Here is an 18,994-nt window from a genome sequence, read left to right as displayed (position 1 = left end):
GGGAATAGCGGCTCCGCAGGAGACAGGGCACAAAAAGTAAAGCTTTTTCCGATCAGGTGGTGTGCACTGGCTCCTCCCCCTATGACCCTCCTCCAGACTCCAGTTAGATTTTTGTGCCCGGCCGAGAAGGGTGCAATCTAGGTGGCTCTCCTAAAGAGCTGCTTAGAGAAAGTTTAGCTAGGTTTTTTATTTTACAGTGATTCCTGCTGGCAACAGGATCACTGCAGCGAGGGACTGAGGGGAGAAGGAGTCAACTCACCTGCGTGCAGGATGGATTGGTTTCTTGGCTACTGGACATCAAGCTCCAGAGGGACGATCACAGGTACAGCCTGGATGGTCACCGGAGCCACGCCGCCGGCCCCCTTGCAGATGCTGAAATCAGAAGAGGTCCAGAATCGGCGGCTGAAGACTCCTGCAGTCTTCTAAAGGTAGCGCACAGCACTGCAGCTGTGCGCCATTTTCCTCTCAGCACACTTCACACGGCAGTCACTGAGGGTGCAGGGCGCTGGGAGGGGGGCGCCCTGGGAGGCAAATGAGTACCTATAAAGGCTAAAAATACCTCACATATAGCCCTAGAGGCTATATGGAGATATTTAACCCCTGCCTAATTTTTCTAAATAGCGGGAGACGAGCCCGCCGGAAAAGGGGCGGGGCCTATCTCCTCAGCACACGACGCCATTTCCTCTCACAGCTCCGCTGGTCAGGACGGCTCCCAAGTCTCTCCCCTGCTCTGCACTACAGAAACAGGGTAAAACAGAGAGGGGGGGGCACATTTATGGCGATATTTTGATATAACAAAGCAGCTATAAGGGAGCACTTATTATAAGGCTATCCCTGATATATATATATAGCGCTTTTGGTGTGTGCTGGCAAACTCTCCCTCTGTCTCCCCAAAGGGCTAGTGGGTCCTGTCTTCGTTAGGAGCATTCCCTGTGTGTCTGCTGTGTGTCGGTACGTGTGTGTCGACATGTATGAGGACGATATTGGTGTGGAGGCGGAGCAATTGCCAAATATGAGGATGTCACCCCCTAGGGAGTCGACACCAGAATGGATGCCTTTATTTATGGAACTACGGGATAGTGTCAACACGCTAAAGCAGTCGTTTGACGACATGAGACGGCCGGACAATCAATTAGTGCCTGTCCAGGCGACTCAAACACCGTCAGGGGCTGTGAAACGCCCTTTGCCTCAGTCGGTCGACACAGACCCAGACACAGGCGATGACTCCAGTGGTGACGGTGACGAATCAACCGTATTTTCCAGTAGGGCCACACGTTATATGATTTTGGCAATGAAGGAGGCGTTACATTTAGCTGATACTACAGGTACCACTAAACAGGGTATTATGTGGGGTATGAAAAAACTACCTATAGTTTTTCCTGAATCAGAAGAACTAAATGACGTGTGTAATGAAGCGTGGGTTGCCCCTGATAAAAAGCTGATAATTTCAAAGAAATTATTGGCATTATACCCTTTCCCGCCAGAGGTTAGGGAGCGCTGGGAAACACCTCCTAGGGTGGACAAGGCGCTAACACGCTTATCTAAACAAGTGGCGTTACCCTCTCCTGAGACGGCCGCACTTAAAGATCCATCAGATAGGAGGATGGAAAATATCCAAAAAAGTATATACACACATGCAGGTGTTATACTACGACCAGCTGTAGCGACTGCCTGGATGGGCAGTGCGGGGGTAGTTTGGTCAGAATCCCTGATTGAAAATATTGATACCCTGGACAGGGACAATATTTTACTGTCGTTAGAACAAATAAAGGATGCATTTCTTTATATGCGTGATGCACAGAGGGATATATGCACACTGGCATCACGGGTAAGTGCTATGTCCATTTCGGCCAGAAGAGCTTTATGGACGCGACAGTGGACAGGCGATGCGGATTCAAAACGGCATATGGAAGTTTTGCCGTATAAAGGGGAGGAGTTATTTGGAGTCGGTCTATCAGATTTGGTGGCCACGGCTACAGCCGGGAAATCCACCTTTCTACCTCAAGTCACTCCCCAACAGAAAAAGGCACCGACTTTTCAACCGCAGCCCTTTCGTTCCTTTAAAAATAAGAGAGCAAAGGGCTATTCATATCTGCCACGAGGCAAAGGTCGAGGGAAGAGACAGCAACACGCAGCTCCTTCCCAGGATCAGAAGCCCTCCCCGGCTTCTACAAAAGCCTCAGCATGACGCTGGGGCTTCTCAAGCGGACTCGGGGACCGTGGGGGGTCGTCTCAAAAATTACAGCGCGCAGTGGGCTCACTCGCAAGTAGATCCCTGGATCCTGCAGATAATATCTCAGGGATACAGGTTGGAATTAGAGACAGATCCACCTCGCCGTTTCCTGAAGTCTGCTTTACCAACGTCCCCCTCCGAAAGGGAGACGGTGTTGGAAGCCATTCACAAGCTGTACTCTCAGCAGGTGATAGTCAAGGTACCTCTTCTGCAACAAGGGAAGGGGTATTATTCCACTCTTTTTGTGGTACCGAAGCCGGATGGCTCGGTAAGGCCTATTCTAAATCTGAAGTCCTTGAACCTGTACATAAAGAAGTTCAAGTTCAAAATGGAGTCACTCAGAGCAGTGATAGCGAACCTGGAAGAGGGGGACTTTATGGTATCCTTGGACATCAAGGATGCGTATCTCCACGTTCCAATTTACCCCTCACACCAGGGGTACCTCAGGTTCGTTGTACAAAACTGTCACTATCAGTTTCAGACGCTGCCGTTCGGATTGTCCACGGCACCTCGGATCTTTACAAAGGTAATGGCCGAGATGATGATTCTTCTTCGAAGAAAAGGCGTATTAATTATCCCATACTTGGACGATCTCCTAATAAGGGCGAGGTCCAGAGAACAGCTAGAGATGGGATTAGCACTGTCTCAGGAAGTGCTAAAACAGCACGGGTGGATTCTGAATATTCCAAAATCCCAGTTAATGCCGACAACTCGTCTGCTGTTCCTAGGGATGATTCTGGACACGGTTCAGAAAAAGGTTTTTCTCCCGGAGGAAAAAGCCAAGGAGTTATCCGAGCTTGTCAGGAACCTCCTAAAACCAGGAAAGGTGTCTGTACATCAATGCACAAGAGTCCTGGGAAAAATGGTGGCTTCTTACGAAGCAATTCCATTCGGCAGATTCCACGCAAGAATTTTCCAAAGGGATCTGTTGAACAAATGGTCAGGGTCGCATCTTCAGATGCACCTGCGGATAACCCTGTCTCCAAGGACAAGGGTGTCTCTTCTGTGGTGGTTGCAGAGTGCTCATCTATTGGAGGGCCGCAGATTCGGCATACAGGATTGGATCCTGGTGACCACGGACGCCAGCCTGAGAGGCTGGGGAGCAGTCACACAAGGAAGAAACTTCCAGGGAGTATGGACGAGCCTGGAAACGTCTCTTCACATAAACATTCTGGAACTAAGAGCAATATACAATGCTCTAAGCCAGGCAGAACCTCTGCTTCAGGGAAAACCGGTGTTGATCCAGTCGGACAACATCACGGCAGTCGCCCATGTGAACAGACAGGGCGGCACAAGAAGCAGGAGTGCAATGGCAGAAGCTGCAAGGATTCTTCGCTGGGCAGAGAATCATGTGATAGCACTGTCAGCAGTGTTCATCCCGGGAGTGGACAACTGGGAAGCAGACTTCCTTAGCAGACACGATCTTCACCCGGGAGAGTGGGGACTTCATCCAGAAGTCTTCCACATGCTGGTAACCCGTTGGGAAAGACCAATGGTGGACATGATGGCGTCTCGCCTCAACAAAAAACTGGACAGGTATTGCGCCAGGTCAAGAGATCCGCAGGCAATAGCTGTGGACGCGCTGGTAACGCCTTGGGTGTACCAGTCGGTGTATGTGTTTCCTCCTCTGCCTCTCATACCAAAAGTATTGAGAATTATACGGCAAAGAGGCGTAAGAACGATACTAGTGGTTCCGGATTGGCCAAGAAGGACTTGGTACCCGGAACTTCAAGAGATGATCACGGAAGATCCGTGGCCTCTACCTCTAAGGAGGGACTTGCTTCAGCAGGGTCCCTGTCTGTTTCAAGACTTACCGCGGCTGCGTTTGACGGCATGGCGGTTGAACGCCGGATCCTAAAGGAAAAAGGCATGCCGGAAGAAGTCATTCCTACTTTGATTAAAGCAAGGAAGGAAGTAACCGTGCAACATTATCACCGAATTTGGCGAAAATATGTTGCGTGGTGCGAAGATCGGAGTGCTCCGACGGAGGAATTTCAACTGGGTCGATTCCTACATTTCCTGCAATCAGGATTGTCAATGGGTCTCAAATTGGGATCTATTAAGGTTCAAATTTCGGCCCTGTCGATTTTCTTTCAAAAAGAATTGGCTTCAGTCCCTGAAGTCCAGACCTTTGTTAAGGGAGTGCTGCATATACAGCCTCCTGTGGTGCCTCCAGTGGCACCGTGGGATCTCAATGTGGTTTTGGATTTCCTAAAATCTCATTGGTTTGAACCACTAAAAAAGGTGGATTTGAAATATCTCACATGGAAAGTGACCATGCTTATAGCCCTGGCTTCTGCCAGGAGAGTGTCAGAATTGGCAGCTTTATCTTACAAAAGCCCATATCTGATTTTCCATTCGGACAGGGCAGAACTGCGGACTCGTCCGCATTTTCTCCCTAAGGTGGTGTCAGCATTTCATCTGAACCAGCCTATTGTAGTGCCTGCGGCTACAAGTGACTTGGAGGACTCCAAGTTACTGGACGTTGTCAGAGCATTAAAAATATATATTGCAAGGACAGCTGGAGTCAGAAAATCTGACTCGTTGTTTATATTGTATGCACCCAACAAGATGGGTGCTCCGGCGTCTAAGCAGACGATTGCTCGTTGGATCTGTAGCACAATCCAACTTGCACATTCTGTGGCAGGCCTGCCACAGCCTAAATCTGTAAAGGCCCACTCCACAAGGAAGGTGGGCTCATCTTGGGCGGCTGCCCGAGGGGTCTCGGCATTACAACTTTGCCGAGCAGCTACGTGGTCAGGGGAGAACACGTTTGTAAAATTTTACAAATTTGATACTCTGGCTAAGGAGGACCTGGAGTTCTCTCATTCGGTGCTGCAGAGTCATCCGCACTCTCCCGCCCGTTTGGGAGCTTTGGTATAATCCCCATGGTCCTTTCAGGAACCCCAGCATCCACTAGGACGATAGAGAAAATAAGATTTTACTTACCGATAAATCTATTTCTCGGAGTCCGTAGTGGATGCTGGGCGCCCATCCCAAGTGCGGATTATCTGCATAAATTGTACATAGTTATTGTTAACTAATTCGGGTTATTGTTGAAGGAAGCCATCTTTCAGAGGCTCCGCTGTTATCATACTGTTAACTGGGTTTAGATCACAAGTTGTACGGTGTGATTGGTGTGGCTGGTATGAGTCTTACCCGGGATTCAAAATCCTCCCTTATTGTGTACGCTCGTCCGGGCACAGTACCTAACTGGAGTCTGGAGGAGGGTCATAGGGGGAGGAGCCAGTGCACACCACCTGATCGGAAAAAGCTTTACTTTTTGTGCCCTGTCTCCTGCGGAGCCGCTATTCCCCATGGTCCTTTCAGGAACCCCAGCATCCACTACGGACTCCGAGAAATAGATTTATCGGTAAGTAAAATCTTATTTTTTATTAATTAAATTGTTTTATTTTGTCTTCAGAGCATTTGTTCCCCTTGATATTCCTACAAACAAAAATATCACTGAATTTGATAAAATCAAGATCATATTTCAAGAACTTGGCAGCAGTCGTAAGTTCTAATTTTTTTTCAAGTTTGTTTTATCCTTAATTACTGATTTTGAGTGCTAGCATTGCCTTTGCATTGTTATTAACTTTACCAATAACTGATAATGGTACATACTATCTCGTTAAAAAATTAAAAAATAAATAAATCTTACTTTAGTAGATTTTATAATAATGTGGATGCTACTGATTTCCACTGTTACTATGACACAAGTATGATAAGCTGTTTATCCTCACTTAACAAAGTTAACTTATTAATATACAGTAACTGGGATATTCAATTAAAAACACAGAGGTTTCACTGAACCTGTGTGTTTACGGGTGTAAATGCACTTGTTACCGGCCGAGCTAATCATATAGCCCAAACTCAGCACCCGAAGAAACATTGGGGGTTTTTACTCCCGATGTCTCATTGGGGGAAACTGAATAACCCTATAAGTGTGTGGATGCCATTTTGAAGTTTACTCCATAACTTTTAACGAAAAAAGTAAAACCTAGTCATCTTTTGACATTTGTACATAAAGGCACTGTGATGAAAGCACTGGTAAAGTTAAAAACGGGAGATATGTTTGTCCCAGGTTCTGACTTATATAATTTAAAACCCCCAGGAAAATGTCAGTTTCTGCAAAACAAACTTGGTAGATTTTGGGCTTTAGCAAACACAGGTTAAAGCTTCCTGGGGGTATGGATGGAGAGAGAGCACAAACTGCATCCATTAGACCAGAGGTTCTCAAACGCGGTCCTCAGGGCACCCCAACGGTCCAGGTTTGACGTTTATCCATGTTTGGCCACAGGTGACCAAATTAGTGCTTCTCAATTTGATTTAACAGTCTGTGCTGTGCAATGGATACTTGAACCCTGGACCATTGGGGTGCCTTGAGGGCCGCATTTAGGACACTCTGCATTAGGCCCATTTTTTGTCTTCAAGTATTCAGCCTGAGACAGGCTAATTAGTAATTGCACCTGTAAGAGGCTAATAAAGGTGTTTCGACTTGTGTCTCCCTACCTGGGGGAACAGGCGCAGGCTTGTTCAGAGACATTGTGATTTACTGACTGAGTACTGTGCATATGCATATATTTGTGGTGGGGGCAATAGGTCCTACCACTCCGAGAGGGAACTTGTTGTTTAGAAGCTGTCAGCATACTGGTAGTCTGTATTCTGGCAGTCAGAGTACAGACACTGGATTTCCGATGCAGTGGTCAGCAGACTGATACCATGATCCCGGCATAGATCACAATACCGGCATCGGTGTCCTGACTGCTGGCATAACGATCATAAGAATACCTGGGCAGGTAATGTTCAGGCTGTGATGATAGGGTTAAGCTGCAGTGGGGGGGGAGAGGTTAGAGTTAGGTTTGAGCACTAAGATAGGAGTGTTAGGGTTAGACTATGGGGAGAGAGGGTGGGTTAGGCACCATCAATGGGGTTAGGTTTAGGCTGTGGGAGGTTTAGGGTTAGAACACTTACCTAACAGATGTCGAGATCGAGCGCATCAGGATACCTTTGTCAGTATATAGAATTCCGGCATCCCAAGTGTGTGTATCCCGATACCATCACGTTAGATATGTGCTTTGATGAGAACAAGGTAGAGGTGCCCTCTCCTGGGGTAGATGAGCACCTCCAAACACACAGTAGTTCGGAAACAATACAACAGTCCAGGGTTTTCATGCAGAAAGCAAAACATGAAAATTAATTCTAGCCCATCTAGAATTTGTTTTTATGTTTTGTATTTTGTATTGCACCCTTACCTTAATCTTATCACAGTACATATACAGTACATTATTTGAAAGTTATATTCTAGTTATTGGTCTTCAGATAATATCCATAGCATACCTTAATTATCATGGGCCTGCTATTATATTGCTGCATTAGTAAGAGTAATGATGCACAGCTATATGTCACTCTGCTATTTTCCTTTGTTCTTCAGATCAGAGGATAGGTTGTTAGTGAATATTGTCAGCTGGAAGAGTACAGTCTAGCATGTTCGACCTTATCTTGGAACCTGCTGGGAGAAGCAAAACTAGGTTAATGCATTAAGGCTTCTGTCTCAAACCCTCCATGGCCAATGAGTAAGGGGGATCATTCTGGGAAAGGTAGATTCAAATTAAAAATAATTTAAGTCTATAGACTTTTGATTGCCAAAGTAGGAGTATGTACTGTACAATACCTGAAGCAACTGTTCTTTGAAACACGCATAAGTGTCTGCATGTTACAGATGTGTCCTTTCTTGTTGCTTTAGTCATGCCATATAGCTGCTCTCGGTGTGACATGTTCTGTGCAACTTGACCACACTGAGGTTAAAATGTGCATATTAGCATAATTAGAACACATAGAAGCAACATAACTAAATTGCTAGCGACATACGTATGTATGAGGGTGGTTCAGGAAATAAGGCTGCATAAATTTGTTCAACTGCTACATAGATGTATAATCAATAGTTTGGCCTTGGCACAGTTTGTCAATCTGGGGGATGCCATCACTCTGGGTTATGTATTTAACCTATCAGAGTCTAGCACTAAACAATCGGCTGACTACCTTCCCTACATAACCCCTCCTACCTTCCTCAGTATTGTTTTAGTTCATTAGGAGGAAGGCTAGCCGGTAACAGTTTAGCTTTTTGTTTGTATTTTAGTGATCCTGAGTTACAGTCTGCACTGTTTCTTTGTTGGTTCTAGGCAGTTTTGTGTTTCTGCATCACAGTGATATTGGCCATTATATTACGTGAACCAGACAAAAATCCCAAGGGCAAGTCGGCTATAATGTTAACTAATGTAAATTGCAAAAAAACAAAACAAAAAAAACTAGTGTTTGTACAGAGCTGGACTCACTATGTGCAGCATGCGCTAAGCTGTATCTAAGGAACAGCTGACTATAGCCGATTAATCCATAGAGCCCCCATGGGCCGTATTTTGAGCATGTGCATCTCAGAGATGGCCACATCTTTAAATAGGATGGTGGCATCTGCTAGGGCCACTGCCACTAGGTAATAGCCTATTCATTCCCTTATCCCCAACCTTATCACATCTGGAAGGGTAACTAGACGGCTTGTGAATACTTTGCTGAGACCCCATCCACAATTGTGGTTTACATGCTTTGTCTATTTTAATCTGTGTGAGTGTTTTGGAGTAATTAATGTTTGTCTTTTTTATACTTGGCTATATTGTTTTTCTTACTTTTTTCTGAGATTACAACTAAATGGATTGCTGGAAATATGTTGTAACTGGACGGTTGGTGCTCATACACATCTAATCACTACAGATGGAGCCTCCGTTATCTTGGCTGTTTCTCCGCCTTAATGAAGGTTTAGTTGCACCTAGGTGATAGCTTAGGTTGCTGAGTTTAATCACGTATAGGCGCGTTGAGGCACGACTACATACTTAGCATGCAATACACATCACCACTGGGTGGCTAATGCTCCACTAATCCAGTACTTTAGAGCGAATAGTGGTTGAATGATCTACAGATCAAGCTCTGGAAAGTGGTCAGTGACGACTGTAATGTTAATGTACACACAAACCAATGGTTAGATGGAGAGGGTCAATTAAAAAATATTTACAGTTTATACAGACACAAACGAACGTATTAAAACACTTGTCAATTGCTGTGTTACTGTATATGAGCGTCCAAGTCCCGTAGACAAAGCAATACAGTAAAAATTAATGTAGTGTATGCAGACGCAACTAATGTGTGAAACCAATAATGTGGTTCATTGACATTAAACTATGTACAGTATACTGTATGTTTTGTACAATTTGAATGCCCAAGTCCCTTAATGGCATAAACAAACACCAATAGGAAGGAATCGCTGCTTATAGTACTTTTACACATGAGTTTGTGCATCTTCCATGAAGCGGTGTGGGCAAGCGGTGATGTCTTCCTCCTCCCATGCTGAGAATCCCGGGTGCAATTCCCAAAGTGCGAGTGTATTTTTTTTCCCTGACACTCACTTTTATTATTATTCTTTTTTTTTAAATCTATTGTAATATACCTTCACATTCAATAGAAGTATGCACACAGGTTTTACATAACTCAGGGTAAATCTGCAGGAGCGACTCATTCCGCTATCTAAAATACACAGCGGCAATGAGGACCCGTAGACATACCAATTAATATTAATTAGTGTATTCTGACGCAACTAACTTCGAGCAACACGGTACTGTAGATCGTCGGTGTTAGAGAATCTGGGTTGTACTTTATGAGATGGGATCACTGTTGCTGTACCACTTACACATCTATCTAAGTGACTGCAGTTCTCTATCTGATTTTCATATACAGTACAGTATTGTGTTGTACATTTATTGTAACCTGACCTCCCTCCCTATCTACTGTTTGAACTGTGCAGGCTCCCAGGGGGGAAGTGGGATGGGGGGGTAGTTGGAGGTGGTGGCTAAATACCGTGTTCTACTATATGAGCGTCCAAGTCCCTTAACAGAATAAACAAACACCAATGGGAAGGAATCAGTGCTTACACATGAGCTTGTGTATCTTCCCTAAAGCGGCGTGGGCAAGCGGTGAAGTCTTCAGCCTCTAATGCTGAGAGTCTCTGGTTCGATTCCCAAATTACGAGTGTATTTTTATTTCTGACACTCGCTTTATCATTTTTTTTTCATCTTTTGTAATTTACCTTCACATTCAATAGAAGTGTGCACACTTCTAGCCATTACAGCAGAGTACGTTATAAGCTGTTTGTGCTATTTAGTACTCAAATACAAAATACTGTACAGAGATGCTAAGCACGATAATTTGGCATCCAGGAACTTAGGGAGTATCTTTTATCTCTCCCCATTATACTTATAAAGATAACACTTGCCACTGTAGCCATTACAGCAAAATATTCTACAGAGATACTAAGGACAGTGATTTAGCATCTAGGAACTGAGGGATGAGCTTTTATCTCTCCCCATTATACTTAGAGAGATAACACTTCCCGCTATAGCCTTTAGAGCAGAGTACGTTACAAGCTCTTTGTGCTATTTAGTACTCAAATACAAAATACTGTACAGAGACACTAAGCACAGTGATTTGGCATCAAGGAACTTAGGGAGGAGCTTTTATTTCTCCCCATTATACTTAGAAAGATAATACTTGCCGCTCTACGTTACAAGTTGTTCGTGCTATTTAGTACTCAAATGCAAAATACTGTGCAGAGATGCTAGGCATGGTGATTTGGCATCCAGGAACTTAGGGAGGGGCTTTTATCTCTCCCCATTGTACTTCTAAAGAGAACACTTGCCGCTGTTACCATTATAGCAGAGTGTATGTTACAAGCTGTTCATGTTATTTAGTACTCAAATAGAAAATATTGTACAGATATACTAAGGACGGTGATTTGGCAACCAGGATCTTAGGGAGGAGTTTTTACCTCTCCCATTATACTTAGAAAGATAAGACTTGCCGCTGTTACCATTACAGCAGAGTATGTTACAAGCTGTTCGTGCTATTCAGTACTTAAATGCAAAATACTGTACAGAGACTCTAAGCACAGTAATTTGACGTCCAGGAACTTAGGGAGGGGCTTTTATCTCTCCCCATTATACTTAGAAAGCTAACACTTGCCGCTGTAGCCTTTAGAGCAGAGCACGTTGCAAGCTGTTTGTGCTATAGACCAAACTGTACTTGTAACACATTCGTTTGCATCTGTATATGCTGTACTATTTGCATCTGTACTGTTTATACTGTTATATACTGTATGACCTACTGTAGCATATTGTAGCATAATGAGACGCACCAGTAAAGTAGTTCTTGCGCTGTAGTTCAGTATTGTATTTTAATGGAGACCACACGCATGCGCAGTGGCGATTTTAAAAAGAGATATCTGGTGGTTGATTGCAGGTATTTCACTCAAAGGTAACCCCAAACGCTCTGTGCGCCTCCCTACGACTAGGCGCACGCTGCGTAGGCCCTATCGCGACTAACGCCTCAGACAGCCAAGATAGAGGCTCCATCTGTATATAAAAATCAGTGGAACATTGGGACTACAACATAACAGAACAATACATATTTTGGTCATCCTCACTGATTGTTACCAAGAAACAGATCTTTTTGATGTAAGTTTTTGATATATTTTATTTTTTGTGTTTGCGCCATCCAGTAAAAAAAAGTTTTTTCTTGTATCTCTTTAAGACCAGTGAGGGGTCTTTTATTTTTTTTAGAGACAGCAACATTGAGTAGCTCGATCATTATTCATACCTGTTGTTAAATTTGACTGCTCCTACATCTTGCCTCATTACGCCATGCAGCGGGAGATGCCTGGTGTGAGTGAGCTGGTAGGTCCTGTGCAAACCCGTTAGCGCCAGGCTTTTTTTTTTTTTTGCCAAAAAATGCTTCTTAATTGCGTCACACTGAAAAAATGCACACAAGCATTCCACTGATTAAAATGATATGCAGCATACCTATATTTTCTGTTTATCTGTAACTGCATACAAAATGGTACATTGGTGTTTTCATGGTACCGCATCAAGTGCATAAGATACAATCCCATCCTTTTAGTTTTCTGGATTTCTGTGAGTTGTTGTGACACCCAGCGTGAACATGTTTTTCCTGTACCTCAGTTACTCATGAATAATGATGTGCACAGTACCCACTGTTCAGTTTGTCAGCAATATCACTAACTCAAATGCACCTGTCCTTCTGAATCAGGCCGTCAATATAGCACAAATTATCTGTGGTGGACTTACTTGGCTGGCCAGATTGCTACTCATCTTGAACTTCTGCCTTGCTATTATCAAACGCAGTCTACCAAGCCCAAACCTGTTTCCATGACATGACATTACACCGTACACCTCGACAAGATGGCAAGAGTTTCAGCTCCTTATGCACCATTTAGATGCATACATCTGATCACACTACGCACCTCTGTGTTTACTATGTTTTCTCCAGCCCCTCCATCTTTTATCTGATTGTAAGATTGCGAGCAGGGCCTTCCTATCTCTATGGCTGTCTGTTATTGCCCAGTCTTGTTTTTTTCAATGTTTGCAATTGTTTTGTTTATGTTATCACTGTTTTCAGTTGTATAGTGCAATATAATTTGCTGTGCTATATAAGAACCTGTTAATAAATAAATAAATAAATAAATAAATGAATGTTGGGACAGTATGACTGATAATGAGGAGAAGTCTAATGGCCTTGATAGGTAGCAGTGTGTCCTTGCAGGAAATAAAGCTGAAATAGAGAACATTACATTCGTGAGAGGTTGTTACATTCTTTATTAAACCACCCTCGTATGTACAGTATATATACATTTTATACATTTACTCAGCTTTGGTCTGTCCCATCACTGACTTGCAGTGGGAGGCATGTACCCCACACTGCCAACATGTCCCACTGCAGTGACGAGTCAAGCCAGCAGGAGTGGATGGAGAAAATGAAGCAAGTCAGGAAAGCTTTATAGTAAGTAACACAGTGTGCAGGGATGGAGTATATCATCATGTTAGCAGTTAATGGGTGAGTCTTCACTCTGAACCCTCCCGTCTGTCTGAGAGATGTCAGTTACAGAGAGTTTTGGCTTAACACATTTACCAGTCTCCAAACACTTCATTTATGTGCCATACTTACTTATCACATTCCACCTCATGATAACACAGACATTCATGAAAATGGGTTCACTACGGCTGGCCGGCGGTCGGGCTCCCGGCGACCAGCATCCCGGCGCCGGGAGCCCGACCGCCGGCTTACCGACAGCTTGGCGAGCGCAAATGAGCCCCTTGCGGGCTCGCTGCGCTCGCCACGCTACGGGCACGGTGGCGCGCTACGCGCGACACACTATTTTATTCTCCCTCTATGGGGGTCGTGGACCCCCACGAGGGAAAATAATTGTCGGTATTCCGGCTGTCGGGCTCCCGGCGCCGGTATACTGAGCGCCGGGAGCCCGACCGCCGGCAAACAGAAGACCACCCATGAAAATCATTCAATAACCTCAATATAATAATCTCAACCACAAAAGTATTAACTGGATTAGTATGAGATCCCGGCGGTCAGGATCCCTACAGCCAGGATCTCGGCGGCGATCACAGCTTGTCCCCTTGCAGACACTCTACGCTTCGGGCACCACAGGGTTCTGTCCCCCCTCAGGTGGTGGCGTGGACCACCACCCAAGTTGGGAAACCAGCCAGCGGTATCGCAGCTTGTGTCGGGATCCCGTCAGCGGTCAATTGACTGCCTCCCATATTAATTGTAGCAAGGAAAAAGGCACACACGGATGCGTAGGCCACAGAAGAAAGTATAGGAAAACTGATTTCTTCCTAAAAAGTGCAATATAAAAAATGAAATGAAATGCTAAGGATAATCTTTATGATGAAATTAAGGGGAAAAAGAATGGGTAGTGCTGAAGAGGGAGAGGAGGAAAGAGAAAGCAAATGAGACATAAACATTTAGGCAGTGCAGTGGATATAATCTAGAAGTAATAGAAGTTTATTAGGATGCGCTTCTACTTAAATTCTTTTTACTCTACATGAGCAGTGTTGGCTTAACTATTATAAAACTGGCCACAATATGTCTTAAGTTAAATATCAAATATGTTTTTGTAACTTATTACATATTTTTAATTAGAGAAAAAGCCTAAATTAGCAGAAGGTAATCAAGAAGGTAATTCCTTTTTGGGGCACTTTTAAAAATGATCTGTTTAATGTAATGATTATACCGATAAAACATATGCCTTAGTTCACATTCATTAAAATAGCAGTGTGTCATAGACTTTAATCATCATTTGTCATAGCCTCTTAATCTAAAAAAAAAACAAAAAAACATAGCAGACAGAATATGTGATGTTGAAAATAGAGTAAGTCTGATGATGAAAATATTGACGCCCTAATACTCTGACACTTATTGAATGGTGTCAGTAATTGGTGAGTCAACAGAGACAGAGTAATGACATTATTTAAAGATACTAGTTTATGAAAATTTCCACAAATAATAACTGATGACTATTTCTTCAGGGGGTGTGTACTGACTTTACCCAAAATAAACATGTAGTAACACATATAGTACAGTTGAATAGGGTACAGTGCCTTAGTGCTACTGGTTGAGGAACCAGTAGGCAGCAGGGAGGCCAATCCCGGGACTTTTTTTTTCAATCCCCGATATCAGGATTGAAAAATGATCACTACCGGGATTCCTGGGATTGGGTTGAAGATTTTAAAATTAAAATCTTCAGTGCCCCTCCTTCCCCCCCCCCCCCCCCTTTTCCTACACACGCCTAGCTCACAGAACTTATCACCATCCTCTGAGAGTGCAGGCAGGTTCACTTGCTGCAGGCGGTGGGCGGCAAGGTGCGGTCCGGGCAGCTGTCGCCAGACTGTGCAGCATGACCTTTGACTTCACGTCACGCTGCATAGTGCATAAAGCCGGGGCAGGTAGAGCCGGGAGGAAGTAGCTGGGCAGCATCTGAGCCTCCTGGGGACACTCAATGCTGCCTGGCATTGAAAAAACAAGGGTGCTTTCTAATCCCGAAATCCCCTGGATTGGAAGTTCCAATCCCGGTATTGAGTCCCAGCCAATTTTAGGCCTAAAGCCCGGGATCCCGTCGATCCCGATCCCGGGATTTGCCACCCTAAAAGTTAGGGTTTGTGTGCTGCTATGAAGGAGATCAGCAAGGTAGTGTGGATCTATGGAAGATGAGTTAACCATGGGTATAGCAGATTAACTATTTGTTTGACTTATTGGTGCATATAAGGATTGTACCCTGTGTTGGGTTAGCAAGCTGCTGTACAGAAAATTCCACACCTGACTAGAGTATGCACACTTTTATATAACAGGTTACTGTTAATGGTAATTATATCTACTTGGAAAGAAGAAACATTAGCTGATTAAATCACACCTATAAACTATTGTACTACAGTGTGATAGAATGATATCACATCTGTGAGGAATTTCATACTTCGTGCCTCAGGCCACTTTCCTCTTAAAGTGTTTATTTTGTCGTGGTATTATTCTTGTTGATATTGCTATGTAGCATTTATATATTTTAATATATTACACAAATGTTGGGCTGTTTACGATTAGAGCTCTTCTTTAGCAGCTATGTCTATACTATACAATACTGCACATGATTATACAGCAAGGTACATCGGGATCAAGGGGTAACGTCTCTTTCCTATAAACCCAGATGGTGGGCAAAATACCACTAGAATGGTTATCTCCTGTTTTAGGAGAATGCTGCAAAGTAATAATGCTTTCATATCAATTAAAATGCAAAGTGAATAAAGATAAGAAAAATCTAAATCAAATCAATATTTGGTGTGACCACCCTTTGCCTTCAAAACAGCATACATTTCCCTATGTACACTTGCACAGTTTTTAAGGAACTCAGCAGAGAGGTTGTTCCAAACATTTTGGAGAACTAACCACAAATTTTATGTGGCTGTAGGCTTGCTTAAATCCTTCTGTCTCATTATGTAATCCCAGACACACTTGATAATGTTGATATCAGGGCTCTATGGGGGCCATATTATCACTTCCAGGACTCCTTGTTCTTCCTTATGCTGAATATATTGCATGTATATTTGGGGTCATTGTCCTGCTGCAGAATAAATTTGGAGGCAATCAGACTCCTCCCTGATGGTACTGCATGATGGATAATTACCTGCCTAGATATCTCCACATTGAGGACACCATTAATCCTGAGCAAATCTCTGACTCCATTTGCTGAAATGCAGCCCCAAACTTGCAAGGAACCGCCACCATTCTTCACTGTCGCCTGCAGACATTTATTATTGTACTGCTCTCTAGCCCTTCTGTTACAGCCAACTATTTATTCAAATTTTTACTCCTCAGTCTAAAGCACCTGCTGCCATTTTTCTGCACCCCAGTTTCTATGTTTTCGTGCATAGTTGACTTGCTTGGATTTGTTCCCACGTCGAAGGTGTAGCTTTTTGACTGTAATTCTTCCATGAAGACCTCTCCTGGCCAGACTTATCCGAACAGTAGATTGGTGTACCTGGGTCTCGCTGGTTTGTGCCATTTCTGAGCTTATGGCACTGCTGGACATCTTCCGATTTCCAGGGGGAGTAAGCATGATGTGTCTTTCATCTGATGCGCTATTTCCTTGGCTGTCCACTGCGTCCATGGCACTCAACGTTGCCCATGTCTTTGTGCTTCAATGCTGAGAAAGACAGGCAGGTACTTATATCATGCAATACCATCAGGGAGACATTTGGTTGGGTACAATTTTATATTTCAGCAGGACAACGACCCCAGTCATAAAGCCAATGTCATTAAGAACTATCTTCAGCGTAAAGAACAAGGAGTCCTGAAATTGATGATGATAACACCCCACAGAGCCCTGATCTCGACATCATTGAGTCTGTCTGAGATTACATGAAAAGACAGAAGGTTATGTGGTTAGTTCTGCAAGATGTTTGGAACAACTACCCTGCCGGGTCTCTTCAAACACTGTGCAAGTTTACCTATTAGAATGTATGCTGTTTGAAGGCAAAGGGTGGTAACACCAAATATTTATTTAATTTATTTTTGTTCATTCAATTTATTTATCAATTAACAAAATGCAAACTATTAACACTTACATTTTTGAAAGCATTCTTACTTTGCAGCATTTTTGCACACCTGCCTAAAACTTTTGCACAGTACTGTACATTTACATAGAACTCTGGGTTCTTGTGTTTTCAGCACATTAATATTTTGAATCTCTGTGCGAGCCAATCTGTTATCCCTATAATTTCTCCAATTTTGTGCAATTACTTTAATGCCACAAAAGGAGGTAAGGTGCTTTATATCATTATTATGGGTCTGTTTAAAGTGCATTGAGACATTCTGTATTTCCAATACTTTTTTTTTTTTTTGTAATATTTGTCACATGATCTTACTTTCAACATATGAGTAGTTTAGCCAACATATTGCTTTCCGCATGTACACTATAATAAATATATACAATATTATTGCATGTGATAAAATCATTATTATCAAATATACTGTTTATTTGTGCTGATTTATATTGCATGACCTTAGATTCCTTGTTTTTGCAAACTCAACACAAACTGCAAACTCCACAGCTGTAAAATCTTAGATTTAATATGGTTTTGCAGAGATGGCGTATTAATTGCACTTCTCATTTCCACATCCTAATATTATCTGCCTTCCAATAGACATAGGGGTAAATTCAATTGAAGTCGAAAACTGCCGCCGGTCGAATCCTGATTCGACCTATTCAATATATCCCTAAATTCTTCACCAAGTCAATGAATTTGACTTGTCGAAAAGCACGTGGATCGGCGGAATAGCTGCCGATCCATGTGCTTTTGTCGAAAGCACGTGGATCGGTGTGGATCTCAGTCCGACATCAAAAAGATGTCGGACTGAGATGCGGACCCAGAGAAGGAGAGGAGGGGGAGCCGCAGGGAGATGGGGGGACAGCTGGCGGGCATACAGGTGGATCAGCGCTACAGTAGCGCTGCAGCTGGATGTCACTCTGCCGCCTGACCTCACGGCAGCTTCCACCCGGCTCCAGCACGCTGCTGGAGCCGGGTGGAAACTGCCGTGAGGTCGGTTGGCTGAGTGACATCCAGCTGCAGCGCTACTGTAGCGCTGATCTTCCCTGTATGCCCGCCAGCTGTCCCCCCGCTGGTCTCCCAGCGGCTCGCCCCCCTTCTCCTCTGCGTCCCATCTCAATTCGACTTGAAAAAGTCGAATTAAGATGGGATTGAATAGGGGTTGTCGGATCCTACAAATAAATGTTGGAATGGATCCGACTTTAATTGAATATACCCCATAGACATCATAACCCATGGATGTTAATTGGTCTAAAAATAAGAATAATATTTGTGTCACTCTTTCTCAAAAAGGACTCAAGGCACTTTACAGACATAAAAAGCATAGTACAACGATTAATACAGTAATATAGAAGTAAAAAGAAAACCTAAAGCACACAATAAGCACAATGCAGGGTTGGTGCAGACATTTTGGGTAATAAATTCTATGGGTTATATATCCACAAGAATACCAGGTGAGGCAGCCATACAAGGACCCAAGGCATACATGCAAACAGCTAACACGTGTGTAGTGGTATGGTATGATATACCCTACATAGATTGATCCACGTGAAGTACATCCTGCATCATGTGGAGGTCTAGAATACAGGCATAGCATATGGTGTACATGTTACATGATGGGGTCCATGAGGCAGTAGGTAGGAGAGGCCATAGATGGCAGTATCAACATAGGGTCAGATTTGCAAGTGAGAGTCTAGCAATATTTCTTAGAAATGAAGTGCATGTGTCCGTCCATCCGTACCACCGGAAACTC

At 43.6% G+C, this 18,994-nt stretch overlaps 1 protein-coding gene across 1 annotated transcript in view; it reads left to right on the top strand.

Annotated features, from left to right (window-relative positions):
* Positions 1 to 18,994, top strand: part of LMBRD1 (LMBR1 domain containing 1) — a 677,250-nt gene that overhangs the window by 271,436 nt on the left and 386,820 nt on the right. The window contains exon 6 of the mRNA XM_063916757.1: positions 5,658 to 5,746. Within this exon, the coding sequence (XP_063772827.1) occupies positions 5,658 to 5,746 (89 nt within the window). The remainder of the gene's footprint in view (positions 1 to 5,657; positions 5,747 to 18,994) is intronic.

Source organism: Pseudophryne corroboree, chromosome 4, assembly GCF_028390025.1.
Source record: "Pseudophryne corroboree isolate aPseCor3 chromosome 4, aPseCor3.hap2, whole genome shotgun sequence".
Lineage (NCBI taxonomy): Eukaryota > Metazoa > Chordata > Amphibia > Anura > Myobatrachidae > Pseudophryne > Pseudophryne corroboree.
This window is presented reverse-complemented; position numbering and strand designations above follow the sequence as displayed.